At 39.1% G+C, this 25,642-nt stretch overlaps 1 protein-coding gene across 2 annotated transcripts in view; it reads left to right on the top strand.

The window, feature by feature from the left end:
* The window catches only part of HEPH (hephaestin), a 135,661-nt gene extending 112,178 nt beyond the window's left edge, over positions 1 to 23,483 (top strand). For both annotated transcript variants that reach the window (XM_070289966.1, XM_070289967.1), the window contains 6 exons: positions 11,052 to 11,158; positions 12,356 to 12,581; positions 14,987 to 15,126; positions 16,446 to 16,608; positions 19,730 to 19,774; positions 22,577 to 23,483. In XM_070289966.1, the coding sequence (XP_070146067.1) occupies positions 11,052 to 11,158; positions 12,356 to 12,581; positions 14,987 to 15,126; positions 16,446 to 16,608; positions 19,730 to 19,774; positions 22,577 to 22,806 (911 nt within the window). In that variant the 3' untranslated portion in view covers positions 22,807 to 23,483. The remainder of the gene's footprint in view (positions 1 to 11,051; positions 11,159 to 12,355; positions 12,582 to 14,986; positions 15,127 to 16,445; positions 16,609 to 19,729; positions 19,775 to 22,576) is intronic.
* The last annotated feature ends 2,159 nt before the right edge of the window (positions 23,484 to 25,642 follow it).

Below are 25,642 nucleotides of genomic sequence, written 5' to 3' on the forward strand. Positions count from 1 at the left end.
TTAAGTTTATTCCTAGTTATGTTTTTAAATGTTTGCTATTGTGAAAGGGATAGTTTTACTAATTTCCTTTCAAACAGTTTGTTGTCTGTGTATACAAACACAACAGATTTTTGTATGCTTTTATACTACATACTTGCTAAATTTGTTTATTAATTCTACAGTTTTTGTTGAGTCTTTAGAGTTTTTACAATATAAAATCATTTCATTTATAAACAGATAATTTCACATTTTCCTTTCTGATTTGGATGTCTTTAAAAAATATTTTTCTTATTTAATTGTTCTGGTTAAAGGCTTCCAGTACTATGTCAAATGGAAGTAACAAGAGTCGACATCCTTGCCTTTACTGACTCTTAAAAAGAAAGTTTTCAATTTTTCTTCATTGACTGTGATGCTAATTGTGGGCTTTTCATAAATGGCTGTTATTGTGTTGAGACAAATTCCTTCTATACCTATTTTTTAAGAATTTTAATCATGAATGGAATGTTAATTTTTAATTTCTTTTTTGTATACATTGAGATGACCATGTATTGTTTTCTTTTTTTCTTCAATGTGTGGTTCATTGCATTAATATATTTGCATATATCTACCTACCTTAGCATACCAGGTATAAATACCACTGGTTTACAGTGTATGATCCTTTTAACATGCTATTGAATTTAGTTTGCTAGTATTTTATTGATGATTTTGCATCTGTATTTATTTGGGATATTGGCCTGCAGTTTTCTTTCCTTGTAATTATATCTTTGGTTTTGTTATCATTGTAAGGCTGGTTTCATAAAATCAGTCTGAAAGCATTTCTTCTCTTTTTTGAAAGGATTTAAAGAAATATTGTCATTAATTCTTCTTTGAGTGTTTGATAGAATTCACACATGAAGTCTTCTAGCCCTGGGATTGTCTATGTTGGAAAATTCATGATAAATTATTAAATCTCATGTATATCACTGTTAGGTCCATTTAGTGTATGGTATTTTTCAGGTCAGATGTTTATTGACTTTCTGTTTAGATGTCGTATTCATTATTGTAATTAAGATATTGAAGCACTTTACTATTATTGTTTCGCTGTCAATTTTTGCCTTCAAAGCTGTCAGCATTTGCTTTATATATTTAGGTACTCTGGTGTTGAGTATGCCTATATTTATCATTGCTAAATCTTCTTTTTGAATTGACCCATTTATCATTATATAGTAACATTTGTTTCTAGAGACAGTTTTAGACTTAAAATCTATTTTGTCTGCTATATCATAGTCGTCTTTTTAAAATTAATTTATTTTAATTGGCATATCTAGTAGTGATGAATTTACTCAGATTTTTGTTTTTGGTCTTAGAAAGATTTTGTTTTATATTTTCTTCATTTTTAATGTGTAATCTTATAATTTTTATAAATTCCTGACTGAATTTTTTTCTTCCAATACTTTGAGTATAACAGCTCACTCTTTCCTAGCCTGCTCGGTTTCTGTTGAAAAATTCTCTTTAGTCTTATGAGTGTCCCCCTATATGTGAATTGCTTTTCTTGCTGCTTTCAAAATTCTGTGTATTAAACTTTTGAAATTTTGTTTATATCTAAGTGCACTCTTCTTTGGGATGATCTTATTTGAGAAATGTTGAGTTTCATGAGGAGCTTCCCATGTAACCAAGTGGTAAATAATCTGCCTGCTAAAACAGAAGACGTGAGTTCAATCTCTGGGTTGGAAAGGTCCTCTGGAGGAGAAAATGGCAACCCACTCCAGTATTCTTGCCTGTGAAATCCCATGGACAAAGGAGCCTGGTGGGCTACAATCCATACAGTCATAAGAGTTGGACACGACTAAGAGAGCCCACATGAGTTTCATGGATCTGGATGTCTGCTTCATTTTTAGAATTTGGGAAGTTTTCAGCCATCATTTCTTTAAATAGGCTTTCTGCCCCTCTTTCTCTCTCTTCTCCTTCTTTAACTCCCATAATGCATGTTAATTGCCTTTATTGCTAAGTTACTTCAGTTTTGTCTGACTCTGTGCAACCCCATAGATGGCAGCCCACCAGGTTCCCCCATCTCTGAGATTCTCCAGGCAAGAACACTGGAGTGGGTTGCCATTTCCTTCTCTGATGCATCAAAATGAAAATTGAAGGTGAAGTCACTCAGTCGTGTCTGACTCTTAGCGACTCCATGGACTGTAGCCCACCCGGCTCCTCCATCCATGGGATTTTTCAGGCAAGAGTACTGGAGTGGGGTGCCATTGCCTTCTCCAAATTGTCTTTATGGTATCCCATAAATCCCATAGCCTTGCTTTACTCATTTTGCTTCTTCCTTTCTTTTTTTTTCTTCTTGTAACTAGATAATTTCAAATGAATTATCTTCAAGTTCACAGGTTCTCTCTTCTGCTTGATCAATCTCTTTTTTCCCTTATCCTATCATATACTTTCTCCCTTACAAATTCATCAAAAGATGATTTAAATGCTAAGCAACTTCCACAAAACAATTTCTGAACACTGGCAGAGGACACCAGGAACCCAGAAAGGCAGCCCATTATCTTCAAAAGGAATTAAAACAAAATATAAAAGACAAAAAGAGAGACATAAGAGTTAGGGATGGAGACCTGTGCTGAGGAGGAAGTCATGAAGGAGGAGAAGTTTCCACACAGTAGGAAACCCTCTCACAGAGGCTCCGTAGGGAGTTTTGGAATCTCAGAAGGCAACATAACTGGGAGGGGGAAAAAAAAAAAAAACGAAGGAGAAAAACCCACAGAATACACACCTAACCACAACTGCAGAAAAAAGAACTTTCCTGCAAAAGGCTATAACCTAACAACCTAAAGTTCAGCTTGGCCCGCTCAGAGAGCAAAGGACTGAGTGAATACCAAAGGGGAGCTAGCCGCTGGTACACGGCCCCTCCCCAGAGGCAGAGAGGCAGGCTTGCAACAGCCAAAGCCATAAGTCAAGGGGCTGCTGCATCTTCCACCAAACTGTGAGTAGGCTCCCAGCTGCTAACCACATCTTCCTGAGATCCTGCATGGTTGACATCTGCCAGGAGGGTCACAGCCTAAGATCAGCTCTCCAGAGGAGACATACAACATACCTGAGACAGTGCTCTTGTGGTGCACCTGGGAAACCTAGTGGTCGGGACCTGGGAGCTGATTAAGATGCATGGCCCACCTGGGACAGTGTGCTCGCCAAGCACCTGGTCGCCTGAGCTGCTCAGACCAGGGAAGGGCACAAAACACATGCCCAACACACAGAGACTGAGCCAAAATTGTGTCTCAGTGTCTTCTGTGGAGGTACTGGTCAGCAGTGGCCTGCTGCAGGGGCAGAGGCTATGGGTGGAGCAGACCTGGGTATGGCATAAGCCCTCTTGGAGGAGATTGCCATTAACCCTACCATAGAAATGCCAGAGCTTACACAAGACTGGGGAAACAGACTCTTGGAGGGCACAAAAATCTTTGGTGCACCAGGACCCGGGAGAAAGGAGCAGTGACCCCCCACAAGAAACTGACCCAGACTTGCCCACAAGTTTCCAGGAGTCTCCAGTAGAGGTGTGGGCCGGAGATGGCATGCTGTAGGATTGGGGGCACCAAGTGCAGCAGTGTGTGCATGGGACCTTTTGAAGGAGGTCGCCATTATCTTCATTACCTCCACCATAGTTTGGCCTCAGGTCAAGCCACAGGGAGGGAACACAGCCCCAACAATCAACAGAAAATTGGATTAAAGATTTACTGAACATGGTCCCTCCAATTTGAACAAGACCCAGTTTTTCACTCAATCAGTCTCTCCCATCAGGAAGCTTTCATAAGCTTCTTATCCTTATCCATCAGAGGTCAGATAGAATGAAAACCACCGTCACAGAAAAATAACCAAACTGATCACATGTATCATGGCCTTGTCCAACACAATAAAACGATAAGTCATGTTATGTAGGGCCACCCAAGAAGGACGGATCATGGTGGAGAGTTCTGACAAAACGTGGTCCACTGGAGAAGGCAATGACAAGCCACTTCAGTCTTCTTGCCTTGAGAATCCGATGAACAGTATGGAAAGGCAAGAAGATATGACCCTGAAAGATGAACTCCCCAGGTCGATAGGTGCCCAATATGCTACTGGAGAAGAGTGGAGAAATAACTTCAGAAAGAATGGAGAGACGGAGCAAAAGCAGAAACAACACTGACTTGTGGATGAGATGGGTGATGGAAGTAAAGTCTGATGCTGTAAAGAGCAATATTGCATAGGAACCTGAAATGTTAGGTCCATGAATCAAGGCAAATTGGAAGTGGTCAAACAGGAAATGGCAAGAGTGAATATTGCCATTTTAGGAATCAATGAACTAAAATGGACTGGAATGGGTGAAATTAACTCAGATGACCATTATATCTACTACTGTGGGCAAGAATCCCTTAGAAGAAATGGAATAGCCATCATAGCCAATAAAAGAGTCTGAAATGCACTACTTGGATGCAATCTCAAAAAACGACAGAATGATCTCTGTTTACAAGGCAAGCCATTCAATATCAGAGTAATTAAAATCTATGCCTGGACCAGTATGCTGAAGAAGCTGAAATCAAATGGATCTATGAAGACCTACAAAACCTTCTAGAACTAACATCCAAAAAAGATGTCCTCTTCATTATAGGTGACTGGAATGCAAAAGTAGGAAGTCAAGAGCTACCTGGAGTAATAGGTAAATTTGCCCTTGGAGTACAAAATGAAGTAAGTCAAAGGCTAACAGAGTTTTGCCAAGAAAATGCACTCATCATAGCAAACACCCTCTTCCAACAACACAAGAGAAAACTCTACATATGGACATAACCAGATGGTCAATAACAAAATCAGATTGATTATATTCTTTGAAGACAAAGATGGAGTTCTACACAGTCAGCAAAAACAAGACCAGGAGCTGACTGTGGCTCAGCAAAACAGAAGTTCAAAAGCATGATCTTATTGCCAAATTCAGACTTAAATTAAAGAAAGTAGGGAAAATCCCTAGACCATTCAGGTATGACCTAAATAAATCCCTTACGATTTTATAGTGGAAGTGACAAATAGGTTCAGGAATTTAGATCTGACAGACAGAGTGCCTGAAAAACTATGGGCGGAAGTTTGTGACATTGTACAGGAGAAATTGATCAAGGCCATCCCCAAGAAAAAGAAATGAAAAAGGCAAACGGTTGTCTGACAAGGCCTTACAAATAGTTGAGAAAAGAAGAGAGGCTAAAGGCAAAGGGAAAAAGGAATGATATACTCATTTGAATGCAGAGTTCCAAAGAATAACACGGAGAGATAAGAAAGCCTTCCTCGGTGACCAATGCAAAGAAATAGAGGATAATAGACTAAGAAAGACTAAAGATCTCTTCAAGAAAATTAGAGATACTAAGGGAATATTTCATGTAAAGATGAGTACAATAAAGGACAGAAATGATATGGATCTAACAGAAGCAGAAGACATTAAGAAGAGGTGGCAATAATACACAGAAGAACTATACAAAAAAGATCTTCGTGACCCAGATAACTACAATGGTGTGATCACTCACCTAGAGCCAGACATCCTGGAATGAGAAGTAAAGTGGGCCTTAGGAATCATCACTACAAATAAAGCTAGTGGAGGTGAACCAATTCGAGTTGAGCTATTTCAAATCCTAATAGGTGATGCTGTTAAAGTGCCACATTCAATATGCCAGCAAATCTGGAAAACTCAGCAGTGGCCACAGGACTGGAAAAGGTCAGTTTTCATTCCAATCCCAAAGAAAGGCAATGCCAAAGAAAGCTCAAAATATTGCACAATTGTACTCAGTTCAGTTCAGTTCAGTTCAGTTGCTCAGTCATGTCTGGCTCTTTGTGACCCCATGGACTGCAGCACAAGCCTCCTTTTCCATCACCAATTCCTGGAGTTTATTCACACTCATGTCCATTGAGTTGATGATGCCATCCAACCATCTTATCCTCTGTCATCCCCTTCTCCTCCTGCCTTCCTTTCCTAGCATCAGGGTCTTTTCAGATGAGTCAGCTCTTTGCATCAGGTGGCCAAAATATTGTTATTCAGCTTCAGCAGTCCTTCCAATGAATATTCAGGACTGATTTCCTTCAAGATGGACTGATTGGATCTCCTTGCAGTCCAAGAGATTCTCAAGAGTCTTCTCCAAGACCGCAGTTCAAAAGCATCAATTCTCCAGTGCTCAGTTTTCCTTACAGTACAACTCTCACATCTATACATGCAGGTCAAGAAACAACAGTTAGAACTGGACATGGAACAACAGACTGGTTCCAAATCAGGAAAAGGGTACGTAAAGGCTGTATATTGTCACCTCGTTTATTTAACATATATGCAGGGTACCTCATGCAAAATCCAAGTCTGGATGAAGCAGAAGCTTGAATTAAGATTGCCGGGAGAAATGTCAATAACCTCAGATATGCACATGACATGACCCTTATGGCAGAAAGCGAAGAACTAAAGAACATCTTGATGAAAGTGAAAGAGGAGAGTGAAACATTTGGCTTAAAACTCAGTATTCACCCATACAATTTTGTAAAGTAATTAGCCTCTAATTAAAATAAATAAATTTAAATTAAAAAAAAATTTCAGAAAACAAAGATCATGGCACCCGGTCCATCACTTCATGCAAATAGATGGGGAAACAATGGAAACAGTGAGAGACTTTATTTTCTGGGGCTTCAAAATCACAGCAGATGGTGACTGCAGTCATGAAATTAAAAGATGCTTGCTTTTTGAAGAAAAGTTTTAACCAACCTAGACAGCACATTAAAATGCAGTGACATTATTTTACCAACAGAGGTCCGTCTAGTCAAAGCTATGGTTTATCCAGTAGTCATGTATGGATGTGAGATATGGACTACAAAGAAAGCTGAGCACTGAAGAATTGATGCTTTTGAACTGTGGTCTTGGAGAAGACTTTTGAGTCTCTTTGAACTCAGCATGGATTTCAAGCTAGTTAATCATAAAGGAAATTAGTCCTGCATATTCATTGGAAGGACTGATGCTGAAGCTGAATCTTCAATACTTTGGCCGACTGATGCAAATAACTGACTCATTGGAAAAAACCCTGATGCTGGGAAAGATTGAAGGCTGGAGGAGATTGGGATTTCAGTGGATGAGATGTTTGGATGGCATCACCGACACGATGGACATGAATTTGAGTAGATTCTGGGATTTGATGATGGATAGGTAATCCTGGCATGCTGCAGTGTATGGGGTCACAAAGAGTCAGACATGACTGAGTGACTGAACTGAACTGATCTGATCATTACATATATTTTTTTTTATCTCCAGAGTTTTTGTTTGATTCTTTATTTTTGTTGAACTTATCATTTTGTTTATGGGTTGCTTTCCTGCTATTGTTAAATTGTGTCTCTGTGTTCTCTTGTAGCTCACTGAACTTTAAAAAACAATAAATTTTTTTGGTCAGGCAATTTTAGATCTCCATTGTGTTGGAGCTGATTACTGGAAACCTGTTCCTTTGTTGGTATTTGGTGGTGTCATATTTCCTTAATTATTCATGTTTTTCTATCTTTGCAATGGTATCTCCACTTTTGAAAGATTGACCACCTCTTCCAAACTTTATGAGCTAGCTGCCATGGGGAAAGATCTTCTCCTACAGTTGGATGCAAGGGTGCTAGCTGGGTAGAATATGATAGCTTTGGCTCTGTGATTGTTCAGCACTGGCTCTGACTCTGGGGAGGGCACACTGGTATAGCCTACATACAGTTCCATCAGCTGAATACTGCAGTGACCTTCAGAAACTAAGTCTCCAGATGTCCACAGTAGTGACAAGATCTATTGGGTCCTTGGTGGTAAAGGCTACTGAAAGGTTGCTGATGAGAGCTCTGAACAATGCCAGAATTCTTGGCTTCCGGAGGAGAGGAATTCAATCTGGGGCCGGTGATAAGGCTTGATTGCTCAGTGCTCTTTGTGTAATAAAGTTTTATTAAAGTATAAAAGAGATAGAGAAAGCTTCTGACATAGACATCAGAAAGGGACAAAAAGAGCGCCCTCTTGCTAGTTTTTACCAAGGAGTTATATACCTATTAACTATTCTAATTAGAGAAAGGAAGCACCTCAAAACTGAGAGAGTTGCACCAGACCCCTCAACCACAACATGCACTTTGAGATAACATTGACACAAGGTGAGTCATTCTGGGCTAAAAAACAATTGACAGGAATCTTGAAGAAAGGCAGATTTCTAAGCAAATACTTAGTTCATTAACATAGCCTAAGGAAGACTTTTCCATGAGAAAAAAGCATTGGTTAGCTCAAGGTTTGAGGTAAAGTTAAGTTCAGGTGGAACCAGGTGTCATCATGACAACACAGAATTTTAAAAGAAAAGAAAAAATAGTCTGTCACTTGCAGTTTTATTTCCTCCTGCTGCTTGGGGACATCTGCCCTCCCTTCCATGGTTATTACCACTCTCACTACTTGGATCTTTCTATTCACTTTTTCCACCATGGGGCAGAATTATGACTGAGAGCATTCCTCTTGACACTATGTTCAACATTTGGGTGCACATGTAGCTGTGTCTGTGATTCACAGAAATAGCTTTGGCTCCAGAATTCTGTGGGCCACTCACTGCTGCAGTGGTGGTAGTGTCTCAGCAGAGGATCATCTCCTGTTGGGGGAGAGGGTGCAAGTCGCATCTGGTGGGAGTGGAGCAGCAGTGGCTCCTTCTGAGTAGGGAAGCCAGAGTAGAGTTGGATCTTTTTGGAAGGCTGCGTGGAAGCAGCTCCTTGTGTAGGATTGTTAGTGCACCAATGACTCCTTCCCTGGGAGAACACAGAGGTGAATTGTCTGCTGGGAAAGGGTGCTTCAGCAGCTCGTTTTTGAGGGGTTAGATGTTGATGGATCCTTTTGGGGGGAGCTAAGTGTCAGTGTCTCTTTGGTTGGGGAATTGAAGCAACTCTTTCTTGGGGTCATAAGGAACAGCTGTGGCTTCTTCTGGCGTAATACAGAGCAGCAGTGACTTCTTCGGGCAAAGGCAGCATTGATGGCTCCTTGTCAAATGGAGGGGGAAAGAGGGCAGCAGGTCTTTAAGGATATGGGAGGGCAAGGAGTAGCAGTAGCTTCTTTTCAGGAGAATGCAGTGGTGATGGCTTCTTCTAGGAGAGTGGAGCAGTAACAATTTCTTCTCTGGTGTGACATATCAGTAGTTACTCCTTGTGGAGCTGGAGGTGGGACAATTAAAGCTTCTTGGAGTAAGGACCAATTGGCCGTGTCTCCTTGAGTTGGGGGGTGGGGCAAGGCAGTGGCTCCCTCTTGGGAAGAAGGAAGGGAAGGCTTTTCTTGAGGTTGAGGTGATGGCTGCTCCTTCATGGAGTGCAGAGAAGCTACGGCTTCTTCTTGAGTTGTGGCAGAATGTTGGTGGTTCCTTCTTGTAGAGGTGGCAGAGAGGTGTGGACTCCAAGTTCAGTTGAAAGGTGAATATAAAGAAAGACAGTCTGGTAGTGAGAGCTGCTGACATTTTCCTGCTATCTTTTTCAACCATGGGGATTACCTCTCGATTCCTAGCTGTGCCAGACTAGAGTGATGTGGGTAAGATACTTCTTAGATTTACTTATTTGCTATCTTCAATTTTTTTGCCCCACTGGGTTGTTACACATTCTTTGTATTGTGGAACTCTCTCAGAGCTATTAAGTGGGTATATACTTGCTTATTCCTTGTTTTGGTGGTTATGTAGGGAGAAGTGAGTATTGGGATCTCCTTAGTCTGCAATCTTCCTGACATGACTTGTGAATGATCTGATTTGTATAAAATATTCAGAATAATAAAACCAATTGAGACATAAAGTAGATTAGTGGTTGTCCAGGGCTTGGGTGTGAGAAGGATTAGAGAATGAGGCTAAGGAGTGCAGGGACTTTTTTAATGGTAATCATTTTCCTAAAACTGATTGTAGTGATGATTACAAAATTCTGTGCATATACTAAAAACCATTGATTTGTACTCTACACGTGTGAAATTTTTGGTTTGAAAATACCTCAATAAAGATGTTATAAAATTAATATGATATCAGTTGGAAGATGGATTGAAGAGAGCTAGAGTTTGAGACAGAGAAACAAATTAGGAAGTTTTGTATTAGTCCAGTCTTTAAAATAAGCATCTAAGCTGGAGCAAAAATATCAGGAATTAGAAGGAAGAGAATATGGTTATAAAATATAATGTAGAGGTTTAATCAGTAAGACTTGCCATTTTGTTGGATTTTAAATTCATGAGAGTGGGGAGACAAAGTAAACTAAAATTTTAAATCTGGGTAATTAGGAGGATTTTTATGTCATCACTAGATACTGGGAGCACAGATTGAGTAATAGCATTTTTTTCCAAAGGAGGATGGTGAATTCATAACAATTTTAGTTTTTTATGTGTTGTCAGGTCAACTTTCAAAAGACGTCCAGTATCTTTGATTTACAATATTATGTTAACTTCATATATGCAGCATTGTGATTCAGCGTTTTTGCATATTATTCTCCATTATATAATGTTATTAGATAATTACAATTCCTTGTGCTATACAGTATATCCTTGTAGCTTACTATTTTATACATAGTAGTTCATTTCTGTTAATTCCATTAAATACATAAATTAGAAATTCCAGTATATGATTGAAAGTTTTGGATTAAACTTAATGACAAGGAAGATCTGGCTATTTGAGTCATCAGTATACACAGATTAAAACTGATATCAGAAAGATGGCTGAAAGCTTCCATGGGGAGCATATGGAAAAATAGGAGCAGAGAACTAGAGACAGAACTTTGAACAGCTGCATTTAGGAAGCATCAGCAGGAAAAGGAGATCAGAATAGAGTTAAAGAAAGAAGGACATGATAAACAGGGAGAAGAGTAGCAGAGCTGCCCTACTAGAAGATTGGACCTGGATCTTTAAAGACAAGGACAGTAAAAGAGAAGCTGAGGGTGTCCCAGGAGGGAGAAGAATAAAGTTGCAAAAATAAAATGAATACTGGTATGGAAATGATGAAGAAATATCTTAAAGGTCCTGGGACTCACCTGCCACAGCCTTTTAGGGATACCTGGGAACTGGGAGACATTTCTGACCTGGTCCAACTGGAGATTTCTGTTATCCTTTCTAGGTGAGGTTCTCACTTACCAATGGAACATTCCAGAGAGATCTGGCCCTGGTCTCAATGATTCTGCTTGTGTTTCTTGGATCTACTATTCTGCAGTGGATCCCATCAAGGTAAAGACAATATTGGCTTCTTGGAGATGTCTCAGAAATGGGCAGACTGCCTAGCAAAAAGAATCTATTAAACAGATGCAGTAAAGAGCCCAGCACTGAAGTCCAGGAACTGGGGGAAATTCCTCAAATCCCGAGCTTATTTTAATAGGTAGAAGGAGAGAGAAAATGATTAGGTAGCACCCATGTTTTTTCTGAGGATTTTCTTCTTTGTTTCTTCTTCTTGGATAGTATAAGGCAGTATGTTATCATTTTAGGAACTCAGAATTGGTTGTCAAGAGATTAGGTTTCAAGCCCAAATTTGGTTCTGTCTTATCTTTGCATTGACTTTAGGCAAGTCATTCTGCCTCTGATTTCTCATCTGGAAAAGGCTAATCTGTGTAGCCAGCCATCCACAGCCAGATGTCAGCAATCAATTTATTGAGAGCCTGCTACATTTTAGGCATTTTACCTGGCTCTTTTGATGATAAAAATATAAGATTCAGTTCCCATCTTCAAAGAGTGAGATCTATAATAGCTGTGGGAAACAGATGAATATAAACATAATATTAGCATTGAATATATAAAATATAAGTAAAATATATAATGAAGCTAGGTCTCTCCTGCATGGCAAGCTGATGCTTTACTGACTCAACTACACAGGAAGCCATATATATATATATATATATATATATATATATATATATATATATAATAAATTTTAAACATAGCATAGTGTTAGCAATTACTTAAAACTATTTAATAGAAACTGCTATGGGAGTCATTGAGAGAGCGATTAATTCTGCTTAGAGGAGAGAATCAAAGGGAAACTAGAGAAGGCAATGTGATGATAAGTAAATGTACTTTGAGCCTTAAAAGTGGAATAGTAGTATAACATAAGATAAGGGATATGGTGGAGGAGTGGGCATTACAAAGAAGAAACAACCTTAGAAAAGGCACTGGGTTATGAAAGTGATTGGTGGGTTTGGAGATCAATGAATATTCCAGCAGAGATAAATTATAGGTGAGACAGCATATCTTACCTGTGCCCCAAGACAGTTGTGAGGATGAATTCAGATAATATAGTTGAGCCTCTTATAAATACAAGGCATTATGATAAAGTGCTAAGGACACAGTGGGCTTGGATGTCAACCTATCTCCCTGTAGAGCACCTATTGCCCAGCAACAACTCCATCTTATTCATTCCTTCCCCATCCTTAGGACATGTACAGTGGCCTGGTGGGACCCTTGGCCATCTGCCGAAAAGGCATCCTGGAGCCCTACGGAGGAAGACGTGACATGAACCGAGAATTTGCCTTGTTATTCTTGATTTTTGATGAGAACAAGTCTTGGTATCTGGAGGAAAATGTGGAAACTTATGGGTCCCAGGATCCAGGCCGTGTTAACCTGCAGGATGAGGCTTTCTTGGAGAGCAATAAAATGCATGGTCTGTAGAAAGGAACCTATCCCATTTCCAAAGAAATCCTTACTGGTTTCATGGAGACATTTTTGATAGGCCCAGCACAACCGAAGGGAATGTAATCTCTGAAAGGTCAGGAAGGTGGAATGAGGACACATTAGAAGAAATGTCTAGTACTACAGTATTATCTATAATGTGGTTCATGTTAGATCAGGTGCTCAGAAAGCAGGAAGCTGACTCTATAAAGTTGCTGTGGTAACACGAGCACATTTTAACCTATTAGAGAGTGCAAGACAGACATTTATGACCCTCAATGTACCTGGTGCACTGGCTGATTAGGGCCTCTCTACTTAAAAATTCTGAATTTAGTTTCTCAATATTATCTTATTTACTTGCCACTCTGGATCTGAGATATGTTTTATCAATGGATTCTAATATAGATAAATGAAGGACAGCTTGTCTTTTAATCTATTTTTGAAACAATGGTTATATTTACAGATGGAAGGATTGGAGTGAGAGCCTCAAAAAGCAGCATACTGGGTTATATTAAAAATAAGAACTTTTTGATGCTCAAATGGATTTTGGAGGGAAATTGTGCACCCAAACTTAACTTTGTCCTACAGATTTGTGTATCTTTTAAAAATAGAGAAAATCTCAACTAAGAGGAAGAATTTCAGTGCAGGGGAATATAGTAGTGCAATATTTCTTTGATTTGAGGGTAAATTGAAGCTTTGATAGTGACTCTACTGGAACTCAAAAGTAGTATCTCATTGTCAGACAAATTATAACTATTTCCCCTGGATGGAAATATGAGTGATTCACTTTGGATCTGATGATTCACATACTTTACAGAGTGACTTTTTAGCTCCTTTCAAATATGAGAAATAAATTGCCCAAAACCAAATGGAATGAGGATACAGATCTTGATAGTGCAAGGGTTTGGCTAATGCTCATTTCCTTCTGGTGTTTAAGTGTTTATTCATCCAACTCTTCAGGTATCAGTCTACCTATCTATCAAGTATTTATTGAGCACTCTCTGAATGTGGGCATTATAGATTAAAAAGTAATGTTGAGTCTGAGAGCAAATAAATAAGATCCTTCCTTCCCTTCTAGATTTCTGAACTAATTGAGAAAGAGACAGAGTTGCTTAATATTAAATGTGAACTTACTGAGAAAGCTAGTTGGCAAACTGAATTTAGTTTTGCAGCAAAATGGGGTTGCTAATACTGCTCCAACAATGGATAGATTTTCTGTTCTGTTATTGATGTAGAGGGACAAAAATAGCCCTCCTTCTTTACAGGGGCAAAGTCTTCTCCATGATGGAATAACAAATCCGTTTGCACCACTTCCTGTGGTCTGATCTAAGAGAGAGAAGATTCAGAATAGGGCTGAGTTGAGTATATTTAGTTCCTTTCTCAAATACAAAATTTGACTAGAGTGAATAAACTGGCTATAAATGTTCCTTCCATTATTTCCTTTCTTGGATAAAGAGTATAAATTATTTTCCCTCTATAGAATATTAAAGGTGGAGAATTTTATCCTGGGCACACTCTTGAAAGTGTGAATTAACACAGTGCTGAGTTGTTTATTATCTTTAGAGCATGAGATGTGTCCTGGGAAGAAGCATATGGGGAGTCCCATGCATTAATATCATTATTAATACCAAGAATGTGACAAGTATTTTTTAACATGTTTTGTCTATCAGGTGTCTGCTTGGTGTTCTGAAGAATACAAGTACAGTATTATAGTATATACATTTATTTCCTGCTTATTAAAAACCTTCAACCTATTTGGGGATAAGAAATTCCACAAATTAAAAGATAGATGAATGTAGGAGGCAGTTTCTAGTGAGTTCCAAAGAGTGATACAGATAGTACTGGAGGAGTTTAGATGTGGAAGGGGATGCAGAGAATGAGGGGTACTAAGAGGAAAAAGATCAAGGAACTATTGTTAGAAGAAGTGAAAGTGTGACTGAGCTTTGAAAAGATGAGTAAAAGGGAGAATTTTTGAGAGGGAAGATCAGAAACACGAGCAAGAACACAAAAAAACATGAATAAGGGGCCAAAATAGGGGATGGTTAAGAAATTACCCTAATTGAAATATGTTAGATAGTGTTAGACATATCTGGGAAAGCTTGGGACAATAGTTTGAAGGACCTTGTTGGTCTAAGGAGTCATGGACTTGATCTTTTGAGTGCGGGGGTGGGGCTTTTAAGGCATTTTAAGCAGTAGAATGACATGGTCATACTAGTTATTGGAGAGACCACTCTTATAGCACCAATGTGGGAGATAGATTAGAGAGGGACAAATGGAATAGAAAAGAGAGAAGCTAGGAGGATACTCCTGTCATCAGAGATGATAGGGATTATCTTTACGGTAGTGGTAGTGGTAAGTTGAAATGAGAAATACAAAATACTTTTCCTTCTCTTACAGCCATTAATGGAAAACTCTATGCCAACCTCATGGGCCTTACAATGTACCAAGGAGAACGAGTGGCCTGGTACATGATGGCGATGGGACAAGATATTGACCTACACACTGTCCATTTCCATGCAGAAAGCTTTCTCTACCGGGTGAGCTGGAAAGAGGGCTGATTCCCTCAGGGGTGATTCTAGGAGTGATCTGATATCCATTAAGAAAGAAGAGGAAAGCAAGAAACAAGAAAATAATCAGTTAAAAGATGAAAGGTATTGCATGTGGAGTACTGAGCAGAGAAATCTAGTTTGGGTTGTATCCCAAAGTCAGTCATTGTCCTCCAAGCCTTATCTTTCCCCTTTGATATAGAAGAAATGAGTGGCTCATTTATGGGATAAGAAGACCAAAGGAATAAATGTTATCAGATCTCAGTCAGGGACTTGAGGCCCAGTGAGCAGTCATCCTAAGAACAAGAAATTTAAGAGAAGTGTGTCATGATCTCTGAAAATCCGTAATCTATTCCTGAACTTCAATTCAGGAACTACATTGGACAACATGTGGGTTTTGAAGATTTTGTCTTAGGAAAGGGGGTTAGAGTTGTAATCATTAATGAGTGGACTTGCTGACAAAGGCCCATATAGTCAAAACTATGGTTTTCCAAGTAGTCATGTATGGATGTGAGGGTTGGACCATAAAGAAGGCTGAACACTGGAAAAATGATGCTTTCAAACTGTGGTGCTGGAGAAAACTCTTGAGAGTCCCTTGGACAGTAAGGAAATCAAACCAGTCAATCCTTAAGGAAATCAACCCTGAATATTCATTGGAAGGACTAATGCTGAAGCTGAAGCTGAAGCTCCAATACTTGGGCCACCTGATGTGAAGAGCTGACTCATTGGAAAAGATCCTGTTGCTGGAAAAGATTGAGGACAGGAGAAGAAGGGGGCGACAGAGGATGAGATGGTTGGATGGCATTGCTGACTCAACAAGCATGAGTTTGAGCAAACCCTGGAAGATAGTGAAGGACAGGAAAGCCTGGCATGCTGAAGTCCATGGGGTCTCAAAGAGTTGGACGCTACTTAGTGACTGAATAACATAAAAGATTTAGAAATGCTGATAAAGGTGGTGGCATGGAAGATAAAGCAAACTGAGTTTTATTTCTAAAGGAAATACGCGGATCTTTCCTAGGGGTCAAGGACTGCTAAAATGTATGGATATACAAGTTTTTAGCCCCCTAATGAGAGCTGGAATGGATTTTACTTTGGGTCACTTTGAGAAAAGTAGGAAGAGAGAGTCTCCTCTGTTGAATCAGTTTGTATGGGTGAGTTCATAGAGAAGATAGATAAGGTAGAATCTTTTAGCTTCTCTCTTGGAGTTCTATGTACCTGATGTGGATACTGAAGCCTTATACTTTCTATAAACTCTGAGATGATTGTTATACCCTTTGCTTTTTCTCTCCCACAACCAATCTCTTTTGCAGAGTGGAGAGAGCTACCGGGCAGATGTAGTGGATTTGTTTCCAGGGACTTTTGAGGTTGTGGAGATGGTGGCCAGCAACCCTGGCACATGGCTGCTTCACTGCCATGTTACTGACCATGTCCATGCCGGCATGGAGACCACCTTTACAGTCTTGTCCCAAAGAGGTAAAGCCTAACTATGCCGTCTTCTAGTGCTGTATCTAGTCTATAAGAACCAGAAAATCCCAAGAAGTCTCTTGCATCTGTCTTCTGATCCCAATAAGTACCAGGTTTTAAAACAGAACCGACCTCCCTAAGTGTTCTGTCAACCTCGTTGCTCCTCTGCTCATGCCTCCTAATTTCTTCGGCATCTGTTGAACTCACATGAATTGACTCAGCCTGAAACCGACTGGGCTCTATGCATTGATGCTTAGTATAGACTTGCTTCCTTTCAACACATTTAATTTGTATATAAATTTATTACTTTAGAATTTATTAGGTACTAACTAGTTCAAGGAATGTTGTTAATGAGTTTTTTTTTTCCTAAAGGAAGAAATATAATTCCAACAACTACCCCTTAATTGGTTTGTTTTGTGGAGACTGTCTAAGGCTGAAAAAAGATAATTAGGCTTCAATTACAACTAATCCCAGACAGATGCTACCAAGGGTGGTAAAAATTTTCCTTTTATTTGTTATACGGAGAAGTAATAGCCAGGGTAGTTTCTTTAGCAATATTTATTCATCACCAAGAACATAGAAGAGTAGGTTGTGTTAAATTTTATGTCTTTGGGCTGTTAAAAGGTTGAGTCTCACTTCTTGCACCTCTTAACCTGAATCCAATACTCATCATTATTCCCCTCCCAAGAGGCCCAATAGAAACTCTTAGGACCCATAGAAATTCAGGGAGGTTTTTCCTTTCTTTTTTTTTTTTTTTAAAGTCACACTGTTCTGAAAACTGGTAATATTGAGAGAGGCTTCCGTTATAGCTCAGTTAGTAAAGAATCCGTCTACAATGCAGGAGACCATGGTTGAATTCCTGGGTCGGGAAGATCCACTGGAGAAGGGATAGGCTACCCACTCCAGTATCCTTGGGCTTCCCTTGTGGCTCAGCTGGTAAAGAATCCACCTGTAATGCAGGAGGTCTGGGTTTGATTCCTAGGTTGGAAAGATCCCCTGGAGAAGAGAAAGGCTACCCACTCCAGTATTCTGGATTGGAGAATTCCATGGAGTGTATAGTCCATGGGATCGCAAAGAGTCAGACATGACTGAGTGACTTTCACTTTCACTTCACTTACCATTGAGGTAGGTATTCTGGGATTCCTTGCCACTGGCATTCTATCAGCATGAATAGAAAGTGGGAAAATGTCTTTCGGCATTCAAATAGGACTAGCAAATCATGGTAGAAAATACAACTCTGCCATTTAACCCCAGGAAAGGAGACAAATGATTGTACATTATCATTTCCTATATCTTTGGAAAACTTTGTTCTCCAGTAACATACTGCTAGAACATGTTTCCTAGCTACTACTGTAGTACTACTCCCTACCTCAAAGACAAGCACATATAATTCTTTAGTGTGTTCTGTCAGTCCTTAGAACCAAAGTCAAGTGGTGAATTGTTGTATCATCAAGATCCTATAGATCCAAAGCAATAGATTGTCTCCACATGTAATGGCAGATCATCTAAAATATGGACCATTTATTAGATAAGACACCTTATCAATACATGTCATGAAGAAACTTCCATAAAGAATAGCTCATATCTCTTTTTAATAATGAACCAGTCCATAATTTTATCTATTTTCCTTTTGTTTGTTTGACACCCTATAGCCTAATGTAATATTGTTCCAGTTACATATGAGCTAACCAGGCCAACCAGAGAGAAGAGCTGAAGGCAGATAGGGTATAAAAAACTCATTGTTGGAAAAAGCTTCCTGTGGAAGAAGCAGGGGATGAAAGCCAAAGCTACAATAAAATATTAAAGTGGAGTAAGGTCATTTTTCTACTAAAAGGAGAGAGGAAAGGATCAATGTGTAGGTTTGAGTGAAAAGCTTGACAAAAAGGGAGATTATTTCTGTCTGATGGGCTGTGTTTCATCTGTAATGAAGTGAAAGACAGAGGGTAGGGTAAGGGGCTTGAGAAACGTGGGCAAAGGTTTGAAACAACCACTCTTGGATGTGGGAGCAAAAGTTACTCTGAGTGGTGGAAGATAAGTTAATTACTGCCAAGCAGCATCGAGGACTTAAATTTGTACCCAAAGAATACTTACTTATACTTAAAAAAAGAGAATACTTATATTTACAATTGTATGATGTTTCTCCACCAGCTACAAGCTAGTTACTGGGGTTTCAGCAAATGATTATAACAGTCCAGGTAAGTTAGTAGTTGAAGTGATAAGCAATGGAGTCTAGCCTGACCAGGAATGGAAGGAAAAACAAGATAAAGCTGGTGAGTTGGGAAAAAAATTGAACTGTCCAAGAGCTACAGATCTTCATGAAAGGATAAAATAACAGGTTAAATGGAGTAAGTAGCATTAGAACATAGAATAGAAGAGCATTGTTAGACATTTGAGATGAAGCAGTTCTGCATAATTAGGCCAATGTGACCAGAGTTAGAATATATTCAAAATTTGTTGGAGTTAAGAGGTCCAAAAACTGCAAGACTTGAATATTTGATAAGTCAATACCTACAGTGGGAATTGAGGACAATAAAGACTGAGCCACATACCAAAGACTTCCATGAATGAAGAGAACTGCTAGGTAAGAGTGATAAGAAGTGGTTGCAGTTTTTTTCTAGCCAAATAATGAGCCTCAAAAGACATGGATCTTTGCAAAAAGGGGAGCAATAATTAGTGATCTCAAAGTAGTATTGAGAGGATGCAAAGGAAATATTGTCCTCAGAGAAGAGTTCAGCCCCTTTAAAGCAAGAAGAGGAAGAAATAGTCAGAGAGATTGGATATGTAGGCATGGGTTTGACAAAGAGCAGGGGCTTCCTGAAGGAAAGCTGGAAAAGTGTGGCAAAAATAACAATAATTAAGATCAAGTGCCAATAAATATGTAAATATTGATAGAGTGGTGATTTACCTTTTGGACTCCCAAACCCATACACTTGTTCATATTTGCATCAATGCTAAAAAATCAAATCCACATACCAATACTGACTTTGGCTACAAGCTAGTTAATTCCAGTCACCTCCATTTTGCTTACTATATAACAGAGTTCCCTCCAATCAATGCTAACCTCCTACAACAAACCTGTGAACAGGTAGGAAGGATAATAGAACTAACCTCTTTTTTTTTCCCCCTCCAGAACACTTAAGGACTACCACCACCATCCCTGAAGAGATTGGAAAAGGTAGGGAGAATGACACACAGATTGGGTACTTATATATGTTGTGCATTCAGGGAAAGGTGCAGTGCCTCTAGAAAATGGGTTTCACATGACTGAAAGCTGTACCACAATGCTAACAGGGAGAATCCTGAGATTTATTTAAGACTTCAGAAGCAAGAAATCTAAGGTTAAGCTTCCAGTTAAGCTTCTCTCGGCAGATTTATTCTCTCTGACCCCCATGCCCAGCCACTTTAGTTGAGGAAAATGGCTTCATCTCCAGTTGAAGGCTGCTATCTTATCCTCTCACTTAATGTGTGAAGGGGAAGAAAATTCAAGGTTTTACTAAGTTGTGCATAAAGGAGCTATAGCACAGATATGAATTCCCCACAAGAACAGTGTGAAACTGACAAATACTATTCAATCTATGGAATACTAAATAGTTGACTTTTGGGGACTAGCCATTTCTGCACTTCAAGAAAACAGAGATTCTTGTCCTATCCAGGCTAGGTTCAAATAATTATTTTACTTTCTTCCTCATTTGCATCCAAACTGAGAAAGATTCTGAAAGTTATGAAAGTCTAGATCAGATGTTAGAGATCTTCAGTTCAGTCTGGAAATTTTTCAGCTCTATTTGGAAAAGACCTGATGACCTGCCTGGGCTTCCCAGGGGACTCAGTGGTAAAGAATTCGCCTGCTAGTTCAGGAGATGCAAATTCAATCCTTGGTCCAGGAAGATCCCCTGGAGAAGGAAATGGCAACCCACTCAAGTATTCTTGCCTGGAAAAACCCAATGAACAGTGGAACTTGGAGGGCTACAGTTTATGTGTCACAAAAGTTGGACACAACTTATTGACTGAACAATTATATGCCTAAGTATCTTATAAACAGTCAACCAGGAAACTAGGGTATGTTCTCCAGGGTTAGGGAGTGGAAAGGTGAAGCAGAGAGAGCAAAGTGCCATACATATATGTGTATGTATATACATATTTGCAGGTTTCCCTGGTTACTCAGACAGTAAAGAATCCGCCTGCAATGCAGGAGACCTGGGTTCAATTCCTGAGTTGGGAAGATCCCCTGGAGAAGGAAATGGCAGCCCACTCCAGTATACTTGCCTAGAGAATTCCGTGGACAAAGGAGCCTGGTGAGCTACAGTCCACGGAGTCACAAAGAGACAGACATGACTAAGTGACTCACACACACACATATACATGTTTTGTACATACATTTGTATATACATTTGTACATACATACCAGTATGTACATACAAACATATATCTTCATAAGTTCTTGCTTGTTTTAAAATGTTGAACAGTGGGAAAACCCCTTCAGAACTGGTGGTCTACAAAAGTCCATTATTTTCTACATGAGAAACTGAGAGATGGAAAGTGATTTTTCCAAGGTCACAAGAGAAGTAAGTCAGTGCTGGAATGTGAACTCAAGACCAGGATGTTTCCCAGGTTCTGATTGAACTCATTTTATTACATCTTCTCTCAGTTCTTTAAGAATATTGATTCATCCAAGTATACCTTCATCAAACACATGCTGACTGCCAAAGACATCAAAATAATAAGACATAATCACTATTTTCGAGGAGATTCAAAGTAGAATGGGACACAGAAACAATAATTGTAGTTCTGGCTACTATATATTATTTTTAAAGGTGGAGGAAAATAGTAACAACTGATCAATTATTGTGCATTTGCTATCTTCCAAGAACTATGTTGAATATTTATAAATATTAACTCAAACCTTACAATAAACATTAAAATTAAGCATGATTATTATCCTCATTTTATAAAACAGGAGACAGAAAGCCAGAATTGAGGGTAGCTTGGGTCAATTGGCCCAAGCAAGTAAACTGTTGGATTACAAATAGTACAGGTGCTTTGGGCAAACCGAATAGAGGACCATTATTTTTTTCTAAGTTGTGGCATGCGCATTTTAATATTTTACATAAATATAACCAAAACTGAGGCATGAACATGATTAATTGTCTAGCTGAATTGAAGAAAGATTTGCTGAGACCTATAATATTTAAGCTGTGGATAGAATGGTAAGGAAGAAGAAAATCTATTCAGGCAAATGAGCAGCATGAGAAAATATTGAAAGCCTGAAAAAAGGCTCACCTATTCTGCAGAACAAGGAATGAATTGTTATGGCTGAAGAGTAGCAATTAAAAGTAGAATAGGTTAGAACCTGATAGTGAGAGTTGGAATGCCTGATTTGAGTCTGAGCTTTACTCCATGGGCTAACTGGGGGTCATCAAATGTTCATATGCCAAGAACTAAGAAAATTAGATATTTCATCTAGAAATATCAATGTGACATCAGTATTATAATGACTCAAAGATGCGAGAGACCAGACAGAACAGTGGCAGCCTCTTATCATGGCCCAATTGTCAAAGTGAGTAATGATAAGATAGATAATTGAGTCAAACTGCTCCGCAGAAGATTCTACCTACTAGTTCTACTCTCTGGAGCCATGTAAAAAAAAAACAATCTTTTTTTTTTTTTTGCTATATCATAAGCCTTTATATATTTTAAGAAATATGTCAAGGCTCTTCACACTCTGAGTCCTAGTTCTTTCAACGGGGCATTGGCGCTTCAGTGCTTTTTAAGGATTTTCTCAACTATGGCATTTTGTTACCTTGATTCCCTATAACCACTGAGTCTATCATCATTGGATGATCTTTTGAGGTATAAGAACCATTCTTCTGTCCTATTTGGATGAGCTTATTTCTCCTCTTCCAGAGCTGATTATAAAATATGCCTTCAAGAGTACTCTCCAGCCCATGATTCCCATTTTCTTCTTGTTCCATTTCATTAGCGATTCCCAGAGACATTGGAGAAGGCAATGTGAAGATGCTGGGCATGCAGATCCCTATAAAGGATATCGAGATGCTGACTTCTGTCTTGATTGCCATGGGTGTCATTCTCCTGCTCATTGCTCTGGTTCTCTGTGGTGTGGTGTGGTATCAGCATCGTCAGAGAAAGTTACGGCGCAACAGGAGGTCCATCCTGGATGACAGCTTCAAGCTTCTGTCTCTCAAGCAGTAACAGCTGGATCTTGGACATGCACATCTGGAATATACTCTCAGCAGGCCGTGGACTAGCAGCTGACACGCATTTAAAGGATATGGGTTGTAGAAAAGGCAGAGGAAGGAATCAAACTCATTTGAGTATTTCTTCACTTATTTATTTGTATGAAAATTGTATTCTTTCTTTTTCTTTAGTTTCTTTGTTCCACTTGAGCATCTGGGGCTGAGTCCCCTAGAATCTCATATCACAAATATCAATAGCTAGGTTATATCACCCGCTGACACTTGAAAGATCTGGTAATTTCTAAAAACTGAAACATTTTCTCACAAAGTAGATGCCAAAAGTAAGTTTCATTGATTAAATCTCTACTGCTTTCTAGAACTTAGGCAAGTTTATTCTCAACCAAGGCTAAGTGAGCTGTGACAATAATCCATATCTAAGCATGATGGGAAATAAGTGAGGTAGGATTTAAAGATCCAAATTGTATTTTTACTTTTCTTGAGAATGGACCATTTTTTGTTAAGTGAGTAGATGCAATATTGCTGCCAAGAGCAACTACAACCTCTGGATACAGAAACTCCTCAGGAAACCAGTATTCCAAGTCCTTGGTACAGTTGCACTGATGGGAATGTTGAGTGTCCTCTCCATGCTTTCATCAAAAGATTCTACATATTAAACTGCTTGTTATAACACCATAAGAGTGAACTTGTTGATTTTAATCGTCTCTGTGGTCTCTTGAAGGTTTTGACTGTTGCTGAAAGAGAGAGCGTTCGGTGAGACTGATGGAAGTGTTTAGGGGTGGGCATAGAATGGGTCTGCCTATCCTTTGTGGATGCTTCACGTTTGTGTTTGGAAAGTGAAGAAGCTGTCCCAGAGGAGACCTCAAAATCCATAAGTGCCAAAAATATCATAGATGCTAAGAAATGTTGCCAGAGGGAAATAGAGGGCTGAAACTAGGTTCAAACCTTTACACTGGGCAAGGAGAGGAGGGCACAGATACAGTGAGCTCTTTTGGTAGTTGGGAGTATGAGATGTCTACTTGCAATTTTATAGAGTCATTCTTCTGGTAATTTAAAGCAATATCCCTTTGTCACAAGTTCAAGCCTCTCTAAAACCTTGGTCAGAAAACAGAAAAGAGATAAAGTAGGGAAGGGATAAGCTGGCCCATTCTTACTATGGTATTGATTATATCACTTTACATGGCACATAGAGAATGGAAGAAGCATCAGGACAGTGAAAACAATAACTTAAGTCTATTGTGCTTTATATTTTACAAAACATCTGATAACTAATTGCATTTGACTTCCATTAGTTCTATCATAGTGACATTTTTGCTGTACTTTTAAGCAAGCAAATGATAAGAGAAAATGATTTTTACCTCAGGCCATTCAGCTAAAATTGAGTGAGGATTCAAGCCTTCATCTATTCAATTCCAAATATCTGCTTCATCCTTCTATATGATGGAAACTCCACTAGTCTCTGTCATTCATTATCCATATTGAATCCAACTTCCCTCTTTCTGTCTTTCCAGCAAACTTATCTGCCAAGTTAGCAACCCTCTGAAGATTAAGTATAGAAACCCACAGAAATGGTGTTGAGTTGCTACATAATGTTGAAAGTTGGGTGGTAAAACACAAGCCAGAGCCTATCATTCATCTTGGTTTACTATGATCAGTGGCTTTGTGGAAGGCTTTACTGGAACTCTCAAAAACATGTCGGGTGAGAGAAGATCTGGACTGTTACTGATAAAATCAAATCAGGGTATTTTAGCCATTGCATCATCAATGAAATAAACAACAGAACTCTGTTGGTGTATTGTTAACAAGAAGGTTATTGAAAACCCAGTCCACTCTGGGAACTCTACTCAATTATTGGCTGTAATTTGTATGCAGCTGGAGGGTTGTTAACTTGGTCTCAGTCGTGAATCTGAGACAAAGAGAAATAGGTAAGATGGAGATACATTTCTTCTGAGTGTGTAATCCTGCTCCAGATTGAGGAATATAAGCTAAAGACCATATATTTCAGAAAGGGATACATTTTTTTATTTTTTTGTGGTGGGTTTGCACCTTGTGGGGATGAAGGAGATGTTTTTGACAATTAAGTGGCACTTCCAATCATTCAATTGCTCAATTCAAAAATCCCCGAAGTCTGCACATTAGTAAATCTTGTTTTTTTTTTTTTTCCCCTACAAAATAACTTTAATTTGTTCATTTGTTTCTATCTTCACTGCTACTACCCCAGACTAAAGCACAGCCATCTGTGCTTTAGTTACCTGGACTTGTGTGGTATCCTCCTGCTTATTGCTTTACATTCACTCTGTGTGCATGCTAAGTCACTTCATTTGTATCTGACTCTGTGCAAACTTATGGACTATAGCCCTCTGGACTCCTCTGTCCATGGAATTCTCCAGGCAAGAATACTGAAGTGAGTTGCCATGCCCTCCTCTAGGGGATCTTCCTGACCCAGGGATTGAAGTTGTGTCACAGAAAACTGATGGTCGAAAAGCATAAATTGGACTTCCAGTTTAGATGAGCTTAGATGAGCTACCATAGACATCTCTCTCTGGTGATAAATAAATTTTTTTTAAAGCAATGATATAAGGACAAAAAAAGATAGAAAAGAAGAAGGCAGCCTGGAGAAGAACAAAGAAGCACAATAACAGGACATATTTGCAGCCCAAAGTTTAAAAAAAAAAAAGAGTTCTAGTGACAACCCCAGGTGGATTTGGGGAGTCTGGAATGAGGGACTGAGGAGGAGCCTTGCTTATGTCAAGTAGTCTTGGAAATTGCTCTTCATCTCTATTGGCCAGAGACTCCCCTCCTCCAGTTAGACATGGGAAAGAAACAGTAAGGAG

Source organism: Ovis canadensis, chromosome X, assembly GCF_042477335.2.
Source record: "Ovis canadensis isolate MfBH-ARS-UI-01 breed Bighorn chromosome X, ARS-UI_OviCan_v2, whole genome shotgun sequence".
In the NCBI taxonomy this organism is placed as follows: domain Eukaryota; kingdom Metazoa; phylum Chordata; class Mammalia; order Artiodactyla; family Bovidae; genus Ovis; species Ovis canadensis.